We start from the raw sequence: 22,377 nt of genomic DNA, 5'->3' as shown, positions 1-22,377 counted from the left end.
CACCTCCATTTTTTTAATTACTCCCTTTTCAAAGCTATTTTTGCATGCTCTAGTTTAAATTGCTTTGAAATAAACATTCTGAGTTGTAGCTATGCACATCCACATCTAAAAAGGTAATATTTTAAGAAGGGACACTGAAGTTAGAAGCCATGGGACAAATTCTGCTCTCAATTACCAGGGGCGGCTCTAGGCATTTTGTCGCCCCAAGCAGGGCGGCACGCCGCGGGGGGCGCTCTGCCGGTCGCCGGTCCCGTGGCTCCGGTGGACCTCCCGAGACATGCCTGCAGAGGGTCCGCTGGTCCCGCGGCTCCGGTGGACCTCCCGCAGGCGTGCCTGTGGATGCTCCACTGGACCCGCGGGACCAGCGGACCCTCCGCAGGAATGCCTGTGGGAGGTCCACCGGAGCCGCCTGCTGCCCTCCCGGCGACCGGCAAAGCGCCTCCCGCGGCATGCCGCCCCAAGTAAGCGCTTGGCATGCTGGGGCCTGGAGCCGCCCCTGTCAATTACACCGTTGTAAATCCAGTGTAACTGCACTGAAAATAGTTTCACTTTTTTTGTTCTTCTGCACTAGCACAATATATTTGTGCAATGTTGGTTTTGCTCATACTGCAGTATTTGTTTTAAAAAAAGAATGTTAAATTTAAAAAAATCCAAAAAGCTAATTGTTAAACACTTTTTATTAAAAAATACGTAAGTACTATAGACAAAGCCTTATTGTGGACCTAAATTACCTGATCATATCCATTGTATACACCCTAGTCAGTAACATCGCATCCTCAAATGGAAATGGCAGAAATATTTGCAAACAACTTGTGAAAGTTACGTGTGGAAAGAGGTTTTTCTGCGGGACAAGAACACACTGACAGAATTTACTGAACTGACAGTGGAAAAGCTTGTGCCCATCCTGATGGCAGCTATGTGATTACAGCACTCAATGACAATCAATCAGTGATACAGTCGGTACGCATCTAAGGAGCATGTAGTCCTGGTTGAATAGCCATTAATGTGAACTATAAACCTTTTAGTTTGTGCCTGAAGTGTCCACATAGAGGAGTTACAGCACAGCACTCCGGTGTGCACTGCTATTCACACCCTAGTCCAAACTGCAGAGCAGTATACACACAGCCTAACTGCTGGCCAAACAGACAACCTAGGATCTGACAATCAGATCGGATTTTTTTCTTCTTGCTCATTATCCCCAGTTATAAAAGGTACTGCAGGCCAAAGTGTTTAACCTCAGTGGAGGTTAACAGTTTTGCATGGGTGTAAGTGATGACAGATGTCGGCTTGCAAGACCTTTAGAACAATGAGTGAAAAAGAGAATGCAGTTTGACTGTCAGATCCCCAAGGTGAATTTGCAGAGTTGGCAGTTAAAGGGGGGTGGGGGGGGGGAGAACCACTCTTCAGGGTAGCGATTGTCTACTGTTCTGTGTTTGTACAATGCCCAGCACAATGGGGCCCTGTTCTTGCTTGGTCATTAAGCCCCTCTAATCTGATCAATAGCAAGAATCATTATTTTAAAATATTTTTGTAAATAGAAAATATTTAATTTGTAGTTAATGATGGACAAGAATGGTACCCTGTGACAGTCAAATAGGAAAGAGGTCATGGTATGTGTCTAAATTAAGGGGACTTCAAATAAGAATAGAGTTTCCTACTGTACCAGTATCATATTCTTCTTCGTCTCCAATGCTGAATACCGGTTTTACACCACGGTAGGGTTTTCCCAATCGGTCACTGCTGCTAACATGTCTGTTGGCATGGGAAGAGGGCAGGAGGAGGAAAAATATTTTCAGATCTAATGGTACAACATTTCCTATAGCAGCATGCAATAGCGAAATGTGACCATATCTGTGCAACCAGAGAGGAATCCACAGGCTCAAAGTCTACTACAAGAAAGCTGGGAGTGGCCCAGAAAGCACCAGATTAGTAAAAGCAGATCATGGGGTTATTTGCCAGATTGAACACTTTAAAGCACTGTAACTGAAAACCAGGTAGTCCTGCATCTTGCATACAGCTTCTAACCGTTCTCTCGAACAGCAAAAACATACTAAAATTCCAAAACATTTAAGGAGGTGCTTTGAAATACCCAGCAGAGCACTCTAGTGTTTGTCTGAATTACATTTTAACATTCTGTATGGCTCTGGAAGGATTGTAAATTGGGGTGGAGGGAAAAGATGGAGAATATGAAGAAGTATATTTGACAGTTCGCTGGACTGGCAAGAGGGTCACTCTGGGAGAGATTTTCCCAAAAGGATAACACTGTGTAGATACAAAAAGGAAACAAATCTGCTTCAGTTAAACATCTATAAAGCTCTGTTCCTGTTTTGAGCGAATATATTGATGCACACTCATTTATGCACATCTATTGAACTGGGTCCAAGCGGGTACCTGTGCCTTTAGGACTATATTGAAGAAAGCCGATATTTATCTATCCGTGAAAGTCTAACAGGTTGCTACATCTTCTAGGACTATTTGATTAGAAGTTACCGAATGAGAAAGAACATGGAAAAACTAATTGTTAATTGAGAAAAAACAAATATGCTATACAAAAAAAGCAATATAAAAATGTGCTCATTAGTGACTTAAGACAATAAGCATCAATGACACTGACAATCCAAGAGGGCAGTGATTCTATTTTATTATTTAGCTAGACTTTTGTGCATATAGAATTTTAAGAAAAAAGAATGAGGAAGAATACTGTAGATTACTGATTTGGTAAGAGGAGGTTATGTTTAATAAGATTATATATTTATAGTGTTAATTGAAATTCATAGCTAGGGTTTAAAAGAGGTCATATTTGCATTAACAGAGTAAGGTTAGCCAAAGCAAAAAAGAAAGGCCTACTATATAAAATTTTGCACCATATTAAACTAGAAATGGGGAACTCTACAGGAATTACTGTTAAACAGCGCTAAATGAGACCAGTTTGTGGTACAGGTATCATTTAATCTAATTCCATTCAGTTGATAACCTGGAAAATCAGACAGTTTTTGCTAGTAAAGATACAATTGACTGAATTAATGAGACAAAAAGGTTTCTTTCCACTTTATACAGCTGGAATTTTAAGAAAAGCTTAGTCTTAGTACATTAATTTATCCTTGGTTCTAACTAGTTAATATTGTCAATACAACTTTCCAGTGGAAAAAAAAATGATTTGACTGTAGGGGAGCAATATTCCTTTAAGGGACAAGTACAAACTCAATGCAGCAATATTTCTTCATAACAAACAGAAGGTAGGATGGTCTGTCAGTTATAAATCACCTTAAGTACAACATTAAAAAGCTGCAAAGAAACAATTTTATAGTTTAATGTTAATGTTTCCTAAGAGGTTTTTATTTTTATTTTTTTTTAAGTAGCTTTATAAATCCTGAAATAACCATGTGTCTCAGTTTTACTGGGACATTTCTGTTTCTTTCCAAGGACTACAAGGATACCCTTAAGAGTAACTATTGTTTTTGCTCACCCTATACCATCTCCCTTCTCTGGTAACGTTGGATGACCTAGAATAGCCAGCATGATGTTCCCCCATTCTCAGAGAATGGGCAAATCTACTAGAAAAAAGTGAATAAAAAATCCTTAAAAACAGAACTGATTTAAAAAAAAAAAAATCTATGACTTTTTCAGCACCCACTTCCATACAGTGCAACCTGCCAAGACTCAAATGTGGGACGCAATGTGTGACAAAGACCCAAAAATTAGGGAGACCAAAGTATTTTTTGTGCAGGAAATGCTGTGGATTCCTTCGTTTCACATAAGTAACTTTTTATAACCACAGTTTCAACATTTACATCAGAAATAATCATAACATTAAAAGTGAAAGGATACTAAATTTGTGTGGAACATAGTTAACTCTGGGAATGAAACGAGGGACAGTTGAGAGGTATGCCCGTTTTTCTGGCTCTGTTTGCTGGTCCCACAGTGTGAGCATCTCCATTCTGACTAACACATTCCATCACTACATGCTAAGAATGTGCTTGGAATACGCAGTATTGTTGTAGACATGTCAGTCCCCAGACATTAGAGAGAGAAGGTGGGGTGAGGTAATATTTTGTATTGGACCAACTTCTGTTGGTGAGAGAGAGAAGATTTCCAGCTAACCTGAAGAAAAGTTCTGTGAAAGCTCAAAAGCTCATCTCGCTCACCAACAGAAGTTGGTGCAATAAGATATTACCTCACCCACCATGCAGTACTTTTAAATTTGCTCACAAAATTCCAAGAGAGCGTTAACAGTCTTAGACCATCCTGAGCTCTAAAGACACTTTTTGAACAGCTTGTAATAGGTCTCCTTTGAAGCTGAAGTCTCTCCTTCTGAAGCTCAAAATCGAAGCCTGCTAAATAAAGGCTTCTGCCACCATTCCCTACAACAAATAATTAATAAAAACTGAAGTGACTTGATTTAAAAAAAAAAGGTTTAAAATAAAAAGGAAGGAAACTTAAAGACTGAATAAAAGCCAAGAGAATAAGCAAGCACTGCAAATATCGCCCTTTTCTTCCCCTACCTGCAGAATAGCACTTGAAAAAGTTAACACTTTGATGCAAAGCATAGCTTTTTAAAGTTGATATATAGAATTTCAGAGATGTCAGTGTGACCAATGCTTACATTGTGAAGTCATGCTAAAAAGGACAAAGGTGTTTTTAGTCAGATTGGTCTACTCATTGGCTTACCGCTCCATGCTTGCTCTGTCTGGCCAGGGAAGACTGAAAGACATTCTATAGCAAATTGGGGCAGAGGACAAAACAAAATAATTACAAAAAATAAAAAACCTAGTATAAAAAAAATGAAGTGCTCTGTATCAGCAATTTTCCCCTACATATCCTCAAACCCAACAAATATTTCACCAGACCTAGCCAGGGACCACAGGAAGCTTAGAAGAAATTCTTTTAAGAGGCATTTCTACATTAGATGTGATTTATATATGAGTCGTATTTGAATGCTTAGTGCAACAGAAACAAAAGGGTATTTTTATTACAAGATACAGCATAGTTTAGGGCAGAAGTAAGTGGTAATCGCATCATTGCTACAGAGAAACCAAGCTGTAAACAACCCTTTTAGTTGAACTAAAAATTAAGCAGGTGAGGATTTGAGAACCATTGTTCACTATAGCAGCCATCCTGAGCCCCACTAATAAGTAAATATATCTCAGTGCTGTAAAGGGTACTCAATAGCATCCATCTTTCACAACCTTGCAACTATTAAGACTTATAGTAATTTTTAAGAAGAGTTGTAAAATAGGCTACCAAATTTAGACTTAGTCACAAATATTTAGAAAACATCTTCTACTTTAAAACTAAAACTGTCACAGGAATATTGATTTCACAACGGGTTCTGTTTTATTGTTGGGGAAACAAGACTCTTAAAACCTCTCTGGCTGAAAGGGGAAGTCTATGCCAGAACTGTGCTTAGAATCCAGGAGTTCATGGATCTCAGTTCTGAGTTCAAGCCACGAAGTCAGGACAAGCACTTTTTATATTTCTCTTTGTTTCAGCTCCTCCCCTTTAAGCAAATGCATGTGAAATGAGCAAAACTCTTTAAGATAGAGATTTAGGGTGGGATTTTCAAGAGTATTCAGTGTTGATTTAACTCTGCTCATACTCAAGTCAATGGGAGTCTAACAAACACCTTTGAAAAACCCATTCTAAATGCCTTTAATAAGTTTACAACAAAGAAACCTGTCCAGTGATATAGTGGCAATTTGCTGAAATATCATCCAGAGATGAGGGTGCAGATGCTGGCCTTGGAATTATGAGCCAGCAACCTAGTCACACTTTAAGACAATGATATACTGCAAATGCTGGTGAAGGAAATTCAAAAAAAAGGGGGGGGGAGGGGCGAGAGAAGACAAATAAAACACACTCAAAGGATGATAAATTGAAAGCTATCGTCTCTTGATTCTTATTATTTAGTCTAATCTTCATACTTGCAAAAACATCCAGTTGAAATGGGGAGGCATTCATCACTGATAATCACAATCACATATAAATAACCCACCTGTCCACAGGAGTAGATGTATTTTCAATAAAACTAATAACTTTTTCTTTCACATTCACAGATTTAGTCTTCAAAGCAACAGTCATTTTATTTACCAAGGACTTGACTCCTTTTCCATCACTTGAACCATTAGGAGAATCACCCTATAAAAGTAAGTGCTCTAAGAATTAATTGTAACACAACATTTTTACTATCAGTAATTTGTTAAGAATGGAAAGCTACAACATACTGAGCACGATCACTTGCTACTGTTTACAGGAAAGTTCTATAGACAATTAATATTGTTTATCGTGGAAATAGGATTTAAAAAGAACGGCAGCCATACAGGACTAAAGTAAAGACCATTTAAAAAATAAGCTATCAAGCCCCATTACTTAGAACCATGCTCTGAAAATCCACTGAGAGGAAACAGTTCTAACCATGTAAAAATGTAAATGTATATAAAAATTAAAAGCCATATTCTACCTACCACTAGAAGGGGCACAGAAGATTCAGGGAAGTTTCTTGGAATATTCCAAGGAAGGAAGGAATTAGAAGTGCCATGAAAGTAGCTTCTATACCCTATGGATCTCTCAGATGCATATATAAAGGAGCCTCCCAGTGCACCATTTCTTAGAGATGGCTGGTCAACCTCATACTGAAGTCATGTTGTTACTGGCTTTCACTAACCCATTAGACCTGAACAACCTCTCTTTCTGAAATAAGTGGCATTAGATATGTAATAGACCTGATGTGGGATTATGAAACAGTTTTGGAAGGACCAGCCACTGACTTGGTAAATAACTGGTTGAGAAATTCCAAAAGGATTTCTTATCATCCCATGTTCAGCCTTATGTATTGTATATACCCCAAAATGAGGAAGATCTAAGAATGGTATCTATTCCATATATTTTATTGAAATGCAACCAATGTGAGATTTCCTCTAAAGATCCTCTCTTCTAAGGCAAGATGACTTCTGGCTACTTCCAGAAGGATATAAGATAGTTATCTGCAATTAAATATACATCTAAGAACAATTATAATCTGTAGCAATACATTCTGCAGAGTAGACTTGAGGTAAGAGAAGGGTAGATTTAGGCCATCTAGGACCCATCTTATCTACATCTATTGGACAGAGCAATAAATTATGTCCCGGATCCTTCTATCAGATATACACAGGTGTCACACAAGCGCAACAATCTCCACACAGATCCAATTGCAAGATTGGGGCCTAAATTAATAAAAACATGCACTTTGAGTTTATAGAATAGAAAGGCACTACGGAATACGCACAAAAAAAATCACTACTTCTTGTCATTTTCAAATGTACCACCTGATCTATAAATACACTTACATCAACAGAGGAGTTTATGCTACTTCTTGAGCCTGAGGTACTAGCAATCCAGTGGCCATATCCATTTTCAGGTCCTTCCACATTGATGTCTGCTAAGTGCTGCTGGAGTGCTGTTAGAAAGAGCATTTTTAAAAGAAGTTCGGAGCCACATTTGAATGAGTCATTTGATCATGTCTCACTTCAGACTGCTGATGTCAACATTTACTCTAGATGATTTACAAAAACGCAGATGAGTGCAAATGCTACTCCTGCTACTGCTTTCTCCTTTCAGTACTACAGAGCCTCTACACAAACTTATTGTAATGAAATAAAAGACAGAAAAAAAACATTATGTAAAACATAGAAGCACCAGGAAATAATTGGCAGCTTCATTTTTGAACAGATGGAGAGCGTGTCAAAATAGTGCTATTAGTCAAAGTATAAGCTGTTAGTGCCTGATCCTACAATTTAGCACATGAGTGGACCCCTACACTCACGCAGAGCCTCACTGACTTCAATTGTGGTCTGCCCATGCATTGTAAATTGCAGCATTGGGAACCAAGTTACTGATGTTTAAGAAAACAAAGTAGTGAAAAATTACAGCACTGTTAACAAGTATTATTAGGAAACATTGTAGTTGTTTTTACATACATAGAAACAACACTAGGGAGGATAAAGATATTGGGAGGGAAGCTTCCCAGCCATTCATGATTAATTCAGAATTCAGGATACACTGTGACAATCGTAAAGCTAATTAAGAATGAACATGCAATTGCACAGTGTTCAAACAGCACATGACAAAAAGCTAGTGAATAAACTATGTTTGCCATCCATTTAACTGATTGCCAAACAACTACCAACAGTAATCCTAACAGCATTAAAAAACATATTCAAAGCTTTGTCAGGCCAAGAGTGAATGTAAAAGACATTATTAAATCAAAAACTTACCCATGAATCCGCCTTTGGCAATGCTTACATATTCCTTGTTTTTCTGCAACAAGAAAAACACTGGAAATCATATTTGTGACACTCATGGATTTTCAAACTTAAGGCAGAAAAATAGGTCCCTATTCCAAGGGTGTGACATATGCGTAGCATACTTTACTTGATAAATTTGGAGTTTCTTTGAACCAAGGAAGTCTTATTTTTAAAAATGAGAGTGATAAAGTTATGGTCTAATGCCTTATTCCTGCACAAGCTTGTACATGGGCTTACCTTTAATCATTGGAATACTCTTACTGAAACCAATGGGACTACTCATGGAGTAAAGTTAAGCATGTGTGAGTGTTTACTATTTGGGATACTCAGGCCCTGATTCTGCAGAGAAGCATGCTGCAAGTACCAGAGCATATATATATTTGTTGCTTGCTTTTCGACTTTCCTCCACATCACAAAGTTGCAGTCAGCTCCGTCTTCTTCATCGTAATGCCCCAGTATGTACCATATATGGTTTTCACAGCTATCACAATGCATAACTGACTCCATGAAGGCCAATCATTATTTTATTTTTAGCTAATGGCATGGTTCTGAAAAGCTTTTTAAAAATATATTTATTACATCTCAGCTTGTGTAAATTCCATCTTCAAGAATCTAAGTCACTCTACAAATTAAAACAATACCTACATTAAAAAAGGGATGGCCTAGAAAAGTCAGACACACTCACCAACAATGGGGGATGAGGTGGAGGAAAAATCCAAAAAGAAAAGCTGGTATAAAGGGAAGTAAAAATTGTTAAGGTGAACTGACTAGTGGAAAAACCTTCCATTTGGCACTCCTCTAGGACACCAAAAGAAATTAAGATCAGTATGTATTCAGTCGTAATAGTTTTGGAGAGATGTAGGAGAGAGAAGTCATTTCCCTTGGAATTTGATTTCTGAAGATGCCATCAGCTACACTTTGAATTGAATTCATGACAGACTGCAAAAGGCTGGCATTACAAATGTTCTTTACAGGAGTAAAATTTTGTAATTGTGGCAGCTTCTGAATCAATTAAAAAGAAAATTAAGTATGAGCTAATTACAATAATTTTAGCCAGGATGTAATGAAAGTATGAATGACCATAGTGAGGCCCATGATGCACAGCTTTTACAGAGAACTGGAGATGGTACAGTTACAGCCATTCTGAAGCATTATTGCAACACGAATTTATAATCCCTAAATACTATTCCAAACCATATCATTATAACCCCAATCACTTATCTGAATCTCTACAGATTGGCTCCATGGTAGCTGTGAAATCACAGAACTGGTGGCAATAGCTTTGGAGGATTTCTATGGGGAATGCTCAGGTCAGATACTTCAACTTCAGACTGCATTAAACTTTCCTCCAGAGCTTCTTGAGATATGAGACTAATCCTTATAAGAGCCTAGAAGCAGACTGTAGAGAAGGGACTCTGACAGTGTGGTTCCAGTTAAGCCAGGGATTCTGGAGGGCTAAGTCAAACCGGGTGAAGGCATAACACCTCCATATCTACGTCCCTAGCTCTGTGATGGATCCCAGGTATCTGGAGGCCTGATCACTGCATCTTCTCAGGGGAGGAGAAGAAAGAGCAGAAGGGAAGGGCAAGAATGAATCTTACCTTGACATAGAATAATATGGAGAGAACTGTGCAAGTGCACCCTTGCAGAATTTTCCTGATGCCAAGATCCTCTACTGTGTATTTGTTTAAAGGAAGGCAAGATCTGGGTTGAAGTGAACAACTAATTTTGGTTGTCATTAAATGACTGCTCAAAACATTTGTAGTTATAAGAACAGTTAATGTGTAAAGAAAGTCTATTTTGTCACTTTTTACTGATGTGTGAAAGAACATAATTCTTCAGTTCAAACAATAATTCCAATATCCTAGCTGTACCTGTAAAAAGTGTGCCAACACCATGTTCATATACATGTCCTCCTCTTCCCTGCCACTTCCCATGAAACAGAGGTGCTCCCCACTAGCTATGGAGCCAGACTCAATGGATTGCTTCTGTGCTTCTAACAAGGATTTTACAGACTGTGCAAACTCTGATGGGTTCTGGAGCATCTACAGAATAAAATAAACAGAATGTTAACTATTTACTTTGCATACAACTTGTCAGCACACACACACAAAGACATCAGGGTTCTCATTTATTTGTTATTCGCTAAGCACTGTGTGCTCAGCACTTTACAAGGCAAATTAAAGACAGTCTGTGTCCCAGAGGTCATATTAGCTAACAAAGACCCACACAGAAGACTTTTTGAGTAAAAATCCTCAGAATACTCTTGACTTTTATTAACAAACTGACAGGCTTAAGATATCCAGATGGATGAAAGGGTTCTCAGTTCACTTCAAAAGCTAAAACTGTGTTAGCCTCTAGACTACAGACCAGAATACATTACAGGCCAGATTTATCATACCAACAACAACATGAGCAGCCTGTCAAAAAGGGGAAGAAAAGTGGACTTCCCAAACCCAATGACACTTTTCTCCCCCCCTCAAGGAGCAGGGGCTTAAGAAGGGAAACTTAATTAAGACCATCAGAAAAATTCAGCTTACACAACAGGTTTTAAGATTTTTTATTTTTTTTAAAGTCCAGTTTTCTAGTTGGACTGAATAATGAGGCACAAAGATCTAACATCAAGGTGACACAGCAAGTCAATAGTTCAACCTAAATTAGAACCAGGATCCTCTTACAGCCAAATGCTGTAATTATTAATTACTGGTTAAACCCCACTACTTCCTGCCATTAAAGCCATTACATGGAGTCAAATACTTATTCCCCCGGTGAAAGTACTGTACTTGGTACATGTGAATAAAATGCATTAAGGTTACCTGAATAGCTTTTATTTTCAATCAGCAATTGTTTGAACATGCTGCTTCTTACATTAAATCCTCCACAATGTACCCCCCCACACACAAATAGAACTGCAACAGGTTATTTTTATTAATTGAACGTGTTTTCATCAGTTATATGACAGTTTGTCTTATTTATTCAAGTAAGGGCAATTATAGCCAGTCAACTGTAAAACTGCAGCAATTAATCCCAGTTTATATCTAATTTAAATGCCTGACAATTTTAATATGTCCAGTACATTGAAAAGGGAGGACAGCAGTTTGAAGGACATAATTTTGATTAATAAAACGTATTATTCTATAACATTAAGCAGTTAAAGGGGCCTATTTCTACCTCAATGAACAGAAACATTCCATTAAGGCTAATGGAGTTATTATCCACAAGCATCAAGAGGAAAATATGTAAATTTCTTTCCTACATAAATATTGGTTTACTTGCAAAAAGAACTTAACTATACAGACAATAATTGTATTTAAATATTCAGTATTAACTGTCTTCTGATTATTAAAACAATATTACAGAAACATGAAAACTAGTGATATAAATGAAAGACATTAAAACTTTCACTCATAACAACATAAGAACAGCCATACAGGGGTCAGACCAGTGGGCCATCTGGTATCCTGTCTTCCTAAAGTGGCCAGTGCCAGAAGCTTTAAAGGGAATGAACAGAACAGAACAATTATTGAATGATGCATATTCTGTCATTCAGTCCCAGCTTCTGGCAATCAGAGGTTTAGGAACATCCAGAGTATGGGGTTGTGTCCCTGACCCTCTTGGCTAATAGCCCCTGATAGACCTATCTTCCATGAATGTATCTAATTCTTTTTTTAACCCATTTATAATTTTGGCCCTCACAACATCCCAAAAGTTCCACAGATTGACTGTGCACTGAGGGAAGAAGTATTTCCTTATGTTTGTTTTAAACCTGCGGCCTATAAATATAATTGGGTGACTCCTGATTCTTGTGCTATGCAAAGGGATAAACACCTCCCTATTCACTTTCTCCACAGCCTTCATGATTTTAGAGGCCACTATCATATGCCCACTAAGTCGTCTCTTTTCTAAGCTAAACAGTATCAGTCTTTTTAATCTCTCCTTGTTTGGATGCTGTTCCAAACAAGGAGAGATCATTTTTGTTGCTCTTCTCTGTACTTTTTCCAATGCTAACATATCTTTTTTGAGATGGGGTGACCAGAACTGCACACAGTATTCAAGGTGTGGGCATATCATGGATTTATATAGTGGCATTATGATATTTTCTGTTTCATTATCTATCCTTTTCCTAATGGTTCCTAACATTGTTAGCTTTTTTGACTCTTGCTGCACATTGAGCAAATGTTTTCGAAGAACTATCCATGATCACTCTAAGGCCTGGTCTACACTAGGAGGTTATGTTGAATTTAGCACAACGAAGCTATTTAGTTCGACATACAGGTCTCTTTAGTTCGATTTCTGTACTTCTCCCCGAAGAGGGGAGTAGCGCTAAATTCGACATGGCCATGTCGAATTAGGGTAGGTGTGGATGGAATTTGACGCTAATAGCTCCGGGAGCTATCCCACAGTGCACCACTCTGTTGACGCTCTGGACAGCAGTCCGAGCTCGGATGCTCTGACCAGCCACACAGGAAAAGCCCCAGGAACATTTGAATTCCTTTTCCTGTCTGGCCAGTTTGAATCTCACTTCCTGTTTGGACATCGTGGCGAGCTCAGCAGCACTGGCAACGATGCAGAGCTCTCCAGCAGAGGTGTCCATGCAATCTCAGAATAGAAAGAGGGCCCCAGCATGGACTGATCGGGAAGTCTTGGATCTGATCGCTGTGTGGGGCGATGAGTCTGTGCTTTCGGAGCTGCGCTCCAAAAAACAGAATGCGAAGATCTACGAGAAGATATCCAAAGCCATGACAGAGAGAGGATACAGCCGGGATGCAACGCACTGCCGCGTGAAAAATCAAGGAGCTGAGACAAGGCTACCAGAAGACCAAAGTGGCAAATGGACGCTCGGGATCCCAGCCCCAGACATGCCATTTCTACGAGGAACTGCATTCCATTCTAGGTGCGGCCGCCACCACTACCCGACCACTGACCGTGGACTCTGAGGATGGGATAGTGTCGACGGCCGGTTCCTCGGAGATGTTCGCGGACGGGGAAGATGAGGAAGGAGATGAGGAGGACGAGGCAGTCGACAGCGCTTACAACGCTGATTTCCCCGACAGCCAGGATCTCTTCATCATCCTCACGGAGATCCCCTAACCAACCCTCCCCAGCCGTTATCCCGGACCCTGAATCAGGGGAAGGATCAGTTGGTAAGTGCTTTAAACATGTAAACATTTATTTTTAACAGAACAGGAATATTAACTATGCGAAAAGAAGGTCAATATATACGGGAATGGAACAGAAATCCTCATGGGAGATCTCCACGAAGCTCTCCTGGAGGTAATTGAAAATCCTCCGCATGAGGTTCCTGGGGAGAGCGGCCTTATTGCGTCCTCCGTGGTAGCACACTTTTCCGTGCCAGGCTATCATCAGGTAGTCTGGTATCATTGCCCTGACGAGCATGGCGGCATAGGGCCCTGGTTTTTGATGGCTTTCACGCAACATGCGGTCTTTATCTGTGTCACTGATCCTCAGCAGGGTGATCTCGCTCATGGTGGCCTGCTTTGAATTAGGGGAATGTTAGTATTGGGACTGCTTGCCAGTTCCTTTACATAACTATAACCGGCGGTTTACAGCCACGTGGTGGAGGCGGGACAGGGGCAGCATACAGGGATCTTTCCCGGGGACAGCCGCGAGGGGGTGGGACAGGGGCAGAGTTCATGCTTTCTGGATTGCCGGCAGCAGGAACAGGCCAACGCTAGGAGCATTGCTTTGACCGTGAAAGGAGGGCACTGCTATAAATTACGTTTTAAGCAGCCAAAAGTCTACGGCTTACCATGTCTGCCTGCTACTCAAATTCTGCTGTGCTGCTCCGCTTGTCTGATCTCCACTGCAAGACCCCAGGCACTGAATGCGAAGGCCGAAAAGTCGACCTTGTCCTGAGTGCGCATGAGATAGGTGCTGTGCATGGTCTTGTTCACAGAGACAGACTAGACTATGTTCATTGTTCGCAAAAATCTATCTTTGTAAGGAATTCACTCCCTTTTTCCCATCACACAGCTGCGACTGTCTCCTGACCTACCCCAGCATCCCCCTCACAGAGGCTGGCGCAGATTAGGCAGCGAAAGAAAAAGACTCAGGACGAGATGTTCGCGGAACTGATGGCCTGCTCCAGAGCCGAGGCGGCCCAGCAGAGCCAGTGGAGGGAGACCCTCTCTCAGCAGCAGCGCTCACACAGCGAACGGGAGGACAGGTGGCGGCAGGAAGACCAGCAGGCGACTCAAACGCTGCTTGGACTAATGAGGGAGCAAACGGACATGCTCCGGCGCCTTGTGGATGTTCTGCAGGACCGGAGGCAGGAGGACAGAGCCCCAACTGCAGTCTCTCTCTAACCGCCCTCCCCCGCCATAAAGTCCCATAACCCCCTCACCCAAAGTACCAAGAAGGAGGGGTGGCAGGGGCCGTGAAAACTGTCACTCCACCCCTGCAGAGTGCTCAATTACAAGCAGGCTCTCATTCCCAAAATTTTGATAAGTCCTTTCCTTCCCTCCTCACCCAAGCCCCCATCCCAGTTTCATCCCCTAACTGTCTAGCTGAAAATAAAAAATACTTTTCTGTTAATTACTGTTTCCGTCATGTTCTTTTAGAGGAGACTGTGTTTGAGGGGGGGGGGGAGGGGGTTGGTAATTGGACAGGACAGTCAACTTTACCAGGGTACAGACACGGGGGCAGGTTCAGCAGCAGGTCACACACACAGTGCAGTCACTAGGCACCCTGGTCAGTCTGGGAGGTGGTTTTCATGTTCTGTGACTATGTGACTTTGTGGCGGGGGAGGGCGGTTAGAGATCTTATGCAGCGGTCCTTATCCTCGATCACAGAGCCACGCAGCAGGGTATCTGTAACCGTCCTCCTCCGCCACAAAGTCACATAGCCCCCACACACAGAGTCCCGAAAAGGAGAGGTGGCAGGCTCCGTTGAAACAATCAGTCCGCCACTGCGGACCGCTCTAGGAGCAGGAGCCTGTCATTCCTCGAGTTTAGAAGCGGTCTTTACATCACTACACACCCTACCCACCACAGTCTGCGTCCCAGTTTCAACCCTTTACCGCGAAATCAGTAATAAAGAAAACGGTGTTAATTAACAAAGTTCCATGTATTTTATTTTTAAGCGTGCGTTGGAAGGGGGGGAACGGGGTGAACGGGGTATGTAACTGCAGAGCATAGTCAACATTAGCTGGACAAAGAAACGGGGGCAGGTTCAGCTTCTCTGTAAACAAACTTAATAGTCACAGGTTACCCTGCTCACTGAGGAACCTAGCTTTCAAAGCCTCCCGGATGCACATCACTTCCCGCTGGGCTCTTCTAATCACACGGCTGTCTGGCTGGGCGTAATCAGCAGCCGGGCTATTTGCCTCAACCTCCCATCCCGCCATAAAGGTCTCCCCCTTGCTCTCACAGAGATTGTGGAGCACACAGCAAGCTGCAATAACAATGGGGATATTGGTTTCGCTGAGATCTGAGCGAGTCAGTAAGCTTCTCCATCTCCCCTTGAGACGTCCAAAAGCACACTCCACCACCATTCTGCACTTGCTCAGCCGGTAGTTGAAGAGTTCTTTGTCACTGTCCAGGGCACCTGTATAGGGCTTCATGAGCCAGGGCATTAGCGGGTAGGCTGGGTCCCCGAGGATCACTATAGGCATCTCCACATCCCCAACAGTTATTTTGTGGTCCGGGAAGAAAATACCTTCCTGCAGGCGTCTAAACAGACCAGAGTTCCTGAAAACATGCGCGTCATGAACCTTGCCCGGCCATCCGACGTTGATGTTGGTAAAAAGTCCCCTATGGTCCACCAGTGCTTGCAGCACCATTGAAAAGTAGCCCTTTCGGTTAATATACTGGCTGGCCTGGTGGTCCGGTCCCAGGATAGGGATGCGAGTTCCATCTATAGCCCCACCGCAGTTTGGGAATCCCATCGCGGCGAAGCCATCTATGATGACCTGAACGTTTCCCAGGGTCACTACTTTGAGAGCAGTAGCTCAACGATTGTGTTGGATATTTGCATCACAGCAACCCCTACGGTAGATTTGCCCATGCCAAAGTGGTTCGCTACTGACCGGTAGCTGTCTGGTGTTGCAAGTTTCCAGAGGGCTATGGCCACTCGCTCCTGCACAGTCAGGGCTGCTCGCATCCAGGTGTCCTTGCGCTTCAGGGCAGGGGACAGCAACTCACACAGTTCAAGGAAAGTTCCCTTATGCATCCTAAAGTTTCGCAGCCACTGTGATTCATCCCAGACCTGCAGCACTATGTGGTCCCAACCAGTCCGTGCTTGTTTCCCGGGCCCAGAATCACCGTTCCACAGCATGAACATGACCCATTGCCACCATGATGTCCACGGCGCGGGGTCCCGTGCTTTGTGAGACGTCTGTGCCACTCTCAGACTTCATGTCCTCACCGCGCTGCCGTAGCCTCCTCGCCCGATTTCTCAGCATCTGACTGTGAAAAAGGTGGACGATAAGGTGCGAGGAGTTGACAACGGCCATAACTGCAGCGATGATCGCAGCGGGCTCCATGCTCGCAGTGCTGTGGCATCCGCGCTGTCACTCACCAGAAAAGTGCGCCAACTGATTGCCCGCCGGCGCTTTCAGGGAGGGCGGGCGGGAGTGACGGTTGAATGACGATAGTTACCCAAAACCACCCTCGACACATTTTTTCCCCCAGCAGGCATTGGGGGCTCGACCCAGAATTCTAATGGGCAGCGGGGACTGCGGGAACTGTGGGATAGCTGCCCACAGTGCACTGCTTCCAATGTCGACGCTTGCCCCGTTAGTGTGGACTCACAAAGTCGAATTACTGTCCTTAGTGTGGATGCACACGTTTGACTTTGTAATATCGGTTCCACAAATTCGATTTAAGTAGAATCGAACTACTCTGGTAGTGTAGAGTAGTAGAAACCCTAAGATCTCTTTCTTGAGTGGTAACACTAGTTTAGATCCTATCATTTTGTATGTATAGTTGGGATAGTTTGCCAATGTATGTTACTTTGCACATAGCAACATTACATTTCATCTACCATTTTGTTGCCTAGTCACCCACTTCTGTGATCAGAATGAACAATGATCAAAAAGCACTTTTTGAGCTACATTTATGGTATTCACTTCACTGAGCAACAAAAAACAGCCATTGCCGAGGTGAAAAAACTGCACTTCAAGACAGTTTAAGACAATAAGCGAATAACTTTATGGCACCCAACTGAAATGGCAGAGACAATTTCAAGAAGGCAAAAATGTGTAAAAAGAGTTCACACCCATACTTGTACAGTAATTCCAGTGGGATCTGTAATTAAATTAACAGGATCTCAGTATAACATTTCAGCTTCTCTCATACCTTCTCTCATAGTGCCATGAGAGCCAGCAGCACAGTGCCCCATAAAGCCACAATGTGGTCTTGCTTTTGTACTGACAAAGAAGAGTGACACCTACTCAATTATTCTGAGTTCTCATCCAAGCAAGATGAAATTTTGTGACACCAGGATTTTGCTTATGTTGGCTTTCTCCTGGTGTCACAAAAGATTAAATTTGTCAGCAAGATGGCTTATACAAGCAGTAAACTCAACAATGTAAATACACATTTAGTTTTAGATAAAATATATACTAAGTTTTAAGGAATACTATTTGCCAATATAACATTTCAGGGGAAAATATCTGGGGCAAAATGGGTGGAAACTTAAAAAACCCTAGGACTTTTAGAAAAAGCTCACTTCTGAAACATGGGAGTATAAACTGAAGACCACCACCAAGTGCTCCACTGACTAGAATTTGAGAACCAGTGGTTTGTGAAACTCGACACATCTCTCTCAGTTTTGTTTTAACTAAGGAAGTTAAAGAATAGCTTTTGTTGAAAACATAAAGCATACTAACCAAGTCTGAGTCAAGGTGAAATGCTGTTGATAAATGCCCAGCATTGTATTGTTCCGCAGGACGACAATCCACTACAAAGAACCTTACTCCTTCCTGAAAGAAAAACATTTTACCTGTTGCGATTTACTAATTTAAAGTTTAAAATAATTAAATGGGAAAGTCATACCATTCAAATGGATTTGTTATGCAATCACTTTTTAGTAAGAACTCCTATGCTATAGGGATGGGTCTCCTGATGTGACTTACTAGTTATCAAAAAATCTATGTTCAGTGTGGGAGTGCCCAGCTAGAGCAGTATAGCAATAACACCAAGAATGCCCCAACAGTGATCTTACATTAATATAGCAGTTTTCATTTCCAACAGACTCCAAGTGCTATATGCACAATGAAATCATTTTACCTATCACTGGGAAGAAATGCAGCCCCTAATTAATAGCACACAACAATGCACAGTGAGAACCAACATTAAATTAAAGCTAAGCATGTGATTAAGTGCTTAGTTCAAAAGGGATAAATGTAAGCATATGTTCAATGCTTTACTGAATTGAGGCCAGAAAGCTGTTATTAAAAAGACAGGTACCTTTTAAAAGACAAAACATTGGGCTTACATTAAACTACAACATTATCCATGTATTATACTAAAATATTGAGAATAAAGTCTCTGCATGCTTGTATATTTGTCTTACAAACTATTACACAAATACTTAGATCCTTAGCACAAATTAACACTTTACAACCCAAAGGCAGGATTCTCTTTTAGTAGTATTTTAGTCACAGTTGATCTTCCACAGGAATAGTGTGTGTGCACACAAGTGTGTGTTTTGTTTGGTTGTTTTTAAGTCTGCATCCCTATTTCAGGATATCTAATTAAGGGAATGTCACACTAGGCTCCTCACCTCCCATGAAAGGCTTGCTATTTTTGATGGGGGGAAAAATCATTGCCTCTGATAGCAAGGCTGCACTGTGGCCAGGAAATCCTTTACAAGGAAGCTAGAATCTCAAGGCCCGAAATTATTTCTAAATTAGCAAACAGTAACTTGTATTTTCAGCTCCTGGAAAATATTTCACCTAGATGGGGAAATAAAAGATTTTGCCTCTCCTTTTGGAAAACAGTAACGTAGTACGTCTAGTTACTGACCCCTTGTTGCTGATTTGCTTGAAGAATCTCAGATACTGAAACTGCTAGACAGAGAGCTTGGCTCAAGTCTGTGTCGTCATCCTTGAGTCCCAACAAGCTGCTGCCAAAGAGACTGTGGTTGTTCTATTATGGTAAGACACAAAATACCTTTAACATTAATTGCAGTTATTCTACTTTAAAAAAAAATCAGACTCCAATCTAAGATTGTTACTTCTACAATGTTACAGGTGTACGTTGGACTCTATAGACAAGTTAAAAGTAAGAGTCAACCATATCTTGGTCACATGAGTTTTTCCCATCAGAGAATTTCTGAAAATCAATAAAATAGCCAGACTTCCCTTTCATTCAAGTTTGTCAAAATAATAGTTTGATGGCCCAATATCTCTACGGTTGTGTCAACATGGTTAAAAAAACCCATTTTTTCCATCTCAACAAACAAAAGTTGGTGTTGAGGAAATCCTGCCCCTTTGATTATCCCCATTACTTATCTACCACAAAACATCTGTACACCATGCTCAGAAGAAAGCACAAGTAAGCCACAAGTCATGAATACTAGTTACAAGTTATTAGTTGCACTGGAGTCAGTGGGACTACTTGTGACAGTAGGAAGTGCAGGACTATCCACTATACTAAGAGTCCTATTTATCCTTCATCTCAATAGCTTTTTCTGCTCACTTTCTCAAAATTCCATCCAAGACTGCGATCTGATCCCTGCCAGAGAACTACTGTCTCAGTTTGGCCTGTCTGAATTGCTCAGTGTTCAAAAAAATCAATCACCAAGTTATAAAGTAATTTCCTCAACTGCTTGGGTATTACCTTTCTGAAAGAAGCTGGAGTTTTACTATAATAATATTGTGCCAAAGAGAAAAGGTCTTCTATATCTTCTATATCCAAACTGGCTGGGGAAGTTTCTAGGAATCCTGTAACATGCAACATATGGAAATTAATACTTCAAATATTTAAATAAAACATTGCATGTGGCCTTTTCAAACAGTAAAATATACTTTCTTTAATAAAGCACAACACAATTAATTTTTTCAACTAACCTGCATGTTAATTTATCCTCTCATTCAGGAACATAGTTGTTTTGGAAGTTACATATTCAAAATATGTGGTATTTACCAGTACATTTGTGAATATAGCGCTGGCTTCTTAAGCTGCCTCTATTGTTGAGTGATGGGATGGGACTGCTATTCAAATCTCATTAGTTACAGACTGGTGGAGCCAGAAAATGCATGTAATATTTGTTATCCCCTTAAATGTTTCTGAACCTCAGAAACACACCACACACATGCATGTTATTTGCTAGATGTCTGAGCTTCAACCTCAGAATTGCTCATGTTTAGTGCATTTCTATCTAAATTTAGAGTTTAGCCCTCAATCAATACTTCATCTAGTAAAGAGAGAGCTCAGGAAGATCTGGGGAAAGCACCAAAAAATCTGAGTGACTATTGGACACTTATCCATCCATCACGATGAAAGGGTGCAACTCAGCAGTGTACGCCAATATGGCAAAAAAACCAAAACAACTTTATTGTGTATTCCTGGATTTATTAAAAACATTTTTTTTTAAGATTTAATAATTCATGGACCAGCATTTTCATTGATGTGAACCCAACTTTAGAAATATAATAGATGAGATCCCTACCCAAGGAACCTACAGTCTAATTCATATAAATGAAGACAAGAGGGAAAGAACAAACACAAAAATGGGTGCATACAGCATCTGAGAGAAAGAGTTAGTGAGGGGACTGGATCATGAATAAAGAGAGGTTGTTTCAAGCACATGAAGAAAGGCATGCTGCCAAGTGTGGGAGAAGGAAAGGGAAACGCAAGAAAAGAATGGGTAGGATGCAAAAAGTGACAGGGGAGCAAAGGAAGAAATGAAAGCAGAATACGGGCAGAAACAGTGTTGCAATGCAGAGATTTGAAGGTGACAATCAGGAACATTATGAAAAGAAACAGCTAGTGAGGGGATTTGCTGAGGGAGTGATGGAATCAGACTGGCAAATGGGGAAGATTATTTTAGCAGCAGCATTACAAGAGCAGTACGTACTTATCATTTCTTCTCTGCTGTCTGATTCTTGTTGTAAAATAACATCTCTGAAAATAGTCGAAACACAAGTATGGATTAAGTCAGTAAAAATAAACACCAAATATGGACAAAGCTGTGAGACCAACGAATTCATATTAACAACTATGTACTCACTTTGCATTGACAAGGATGATTAACATTAAGAAATAAATAAAAAATGGATCTGCTTGTTGTAGGTATCCATCCCATATTGCCTGAGTGACTTCAGCTGAGCAGTAATATGAAAAGAGGCTTCCAAGCTGAAAAGTTGGGGAATAGCGTGAGAGAAAGCAAAAGAGTCAGGAACAACTTTAGCAGGACTACAATACTGCTAACAGATAGACAAGCTAGCTAAAAGAAAAACACTGAAGTCACTTGAAATTGTACATCTGCACTGTGCACTGAAGAGTAATTCTACCCTTAAAAATTACTTTTGAAAAAGTTACATAGTGGGGATCCAGATGGTTTCTCTATTTTTACATATGCTCACTTCACAGCTGAAGGGGTTTTTGTTGTTTGTTTTTTGTTTTTTTTACTGCCAGCCCTGCAAACTTAATTTGTGATCTGAAAGTTTGGCTGGGCTTATTTCTGGCTCATCTGCCTCAGCAATACAGGTTTTGAAATTTAACTTAGTTAATAATTCTGATGAAGCGTAAGCCATAATAGAATTAATTCCCTACTGTTTTGTTGGCTCTGCAGGGCTAATCTTAACAAAAAGTAGTGAAAGAACTTATCCTAGTCAGTAGAGCAAGCAGACATGACTTTGAACACACACTGTGAAACAGTGAATACTTATTAAGGTGGTACCATTTTTTCATGGCCACTTTTCACAGTTGAACCAGACTTCAACTTAAAGAGGGTCACACACTAGTTTGGCAGTGAGACACACCTCCTAAGTTTTAAATCATTAAGCTGACAACTGAGTTACTATCTATCTGCCAGGAATGGCATGTTTTATTACCATTATAAAAAAAGTAATCTTTGGGCACACATACTTTTAAAAAATGCATCCTTTCCACTACACAGAAAGTGC

The 22,377-nt window shown here is 40.9% G+C and overlaps 1 protein-coding gene across 2 annotated transcripts in view; it reads right to left on the bottom strand.

Moving 5' to 3' along the window:
• The window catches only part of TBC1D23 (TBC1 domain family member 23), a 52,303-nt gene that overhangs the window by 5,258 nt on the left and 24,668 nt on the right, over positions 1 to 22,377 (bottom strand). The window contains exons 6-16 of one of the 2 annotated variants that reach the window (XM_045001746.1): positions 21,480 to 21,604; positions 21,327 to 21,373; positions 20,087 to 20,190; positions 19,271 to 19,393; positions 18,133 to 18,225; positions 10,157 to 10,327; positions 8,253 to 8,295; positions 7,326 to 7,435; positions 5,993 to 6,135; positions 4,669 to 4,713; positions 1,664 to 1,752 (exon numbers count right to left, since the gene is read on the bottom strand). In XM_045001746.1, the coding sequence (XP_044857681.1) occupies positions 1,664 to 1,752; positions 4,669 to 4,713; positions 5,993 to 6,135; positions 7,326 to 7,435; positions 8,253 to 8,295; positions 10,157 to 10,327; positions 18,133 to 18,225; positions 19,271 to 19,393; positions 20,087 to 20,190; positions 21,327 to 21,373; positions 21,480 to 21,604 (1,093 nt within the window). The remainder of the gene's footprint in view (positions 1 to 1,663; positions 1,753 to 4,668; positions 4,714 to 5,992; positions 6,136 to 7,325; positions 7,436 to 8,252; positions 8,296 to 10,156; positions 10,328 to 18,132; positions 18,226 to 19,270; positions 19,394 to 20,086; positions 20,191 to 21,326; positions 21,374 to 21,479; positions 21,605 to 22,377) is intronic. The other variant, XM_045001747.1, reaches the window with a different exon arrangement.

The sequence above is a fragment of the Mauremys mutica genome, chromosome 1 (assembly GCF_020497125.1).
Source record: "Mauremys mutica isolate MM-2020 ecotype Southern chromosome 1, ASM2049712v1, whole genome shotgun sequence".
Classification (NCBI taxonomy): domain Eukaryota; kingdom Metazoa; phylum Chordata; order Testudines; family Geoemydidae; genus Mauremys; species Mauremys mutica.
This window is presented reverse-complemented; position numbering and strand designations above follow the sequence as displayed.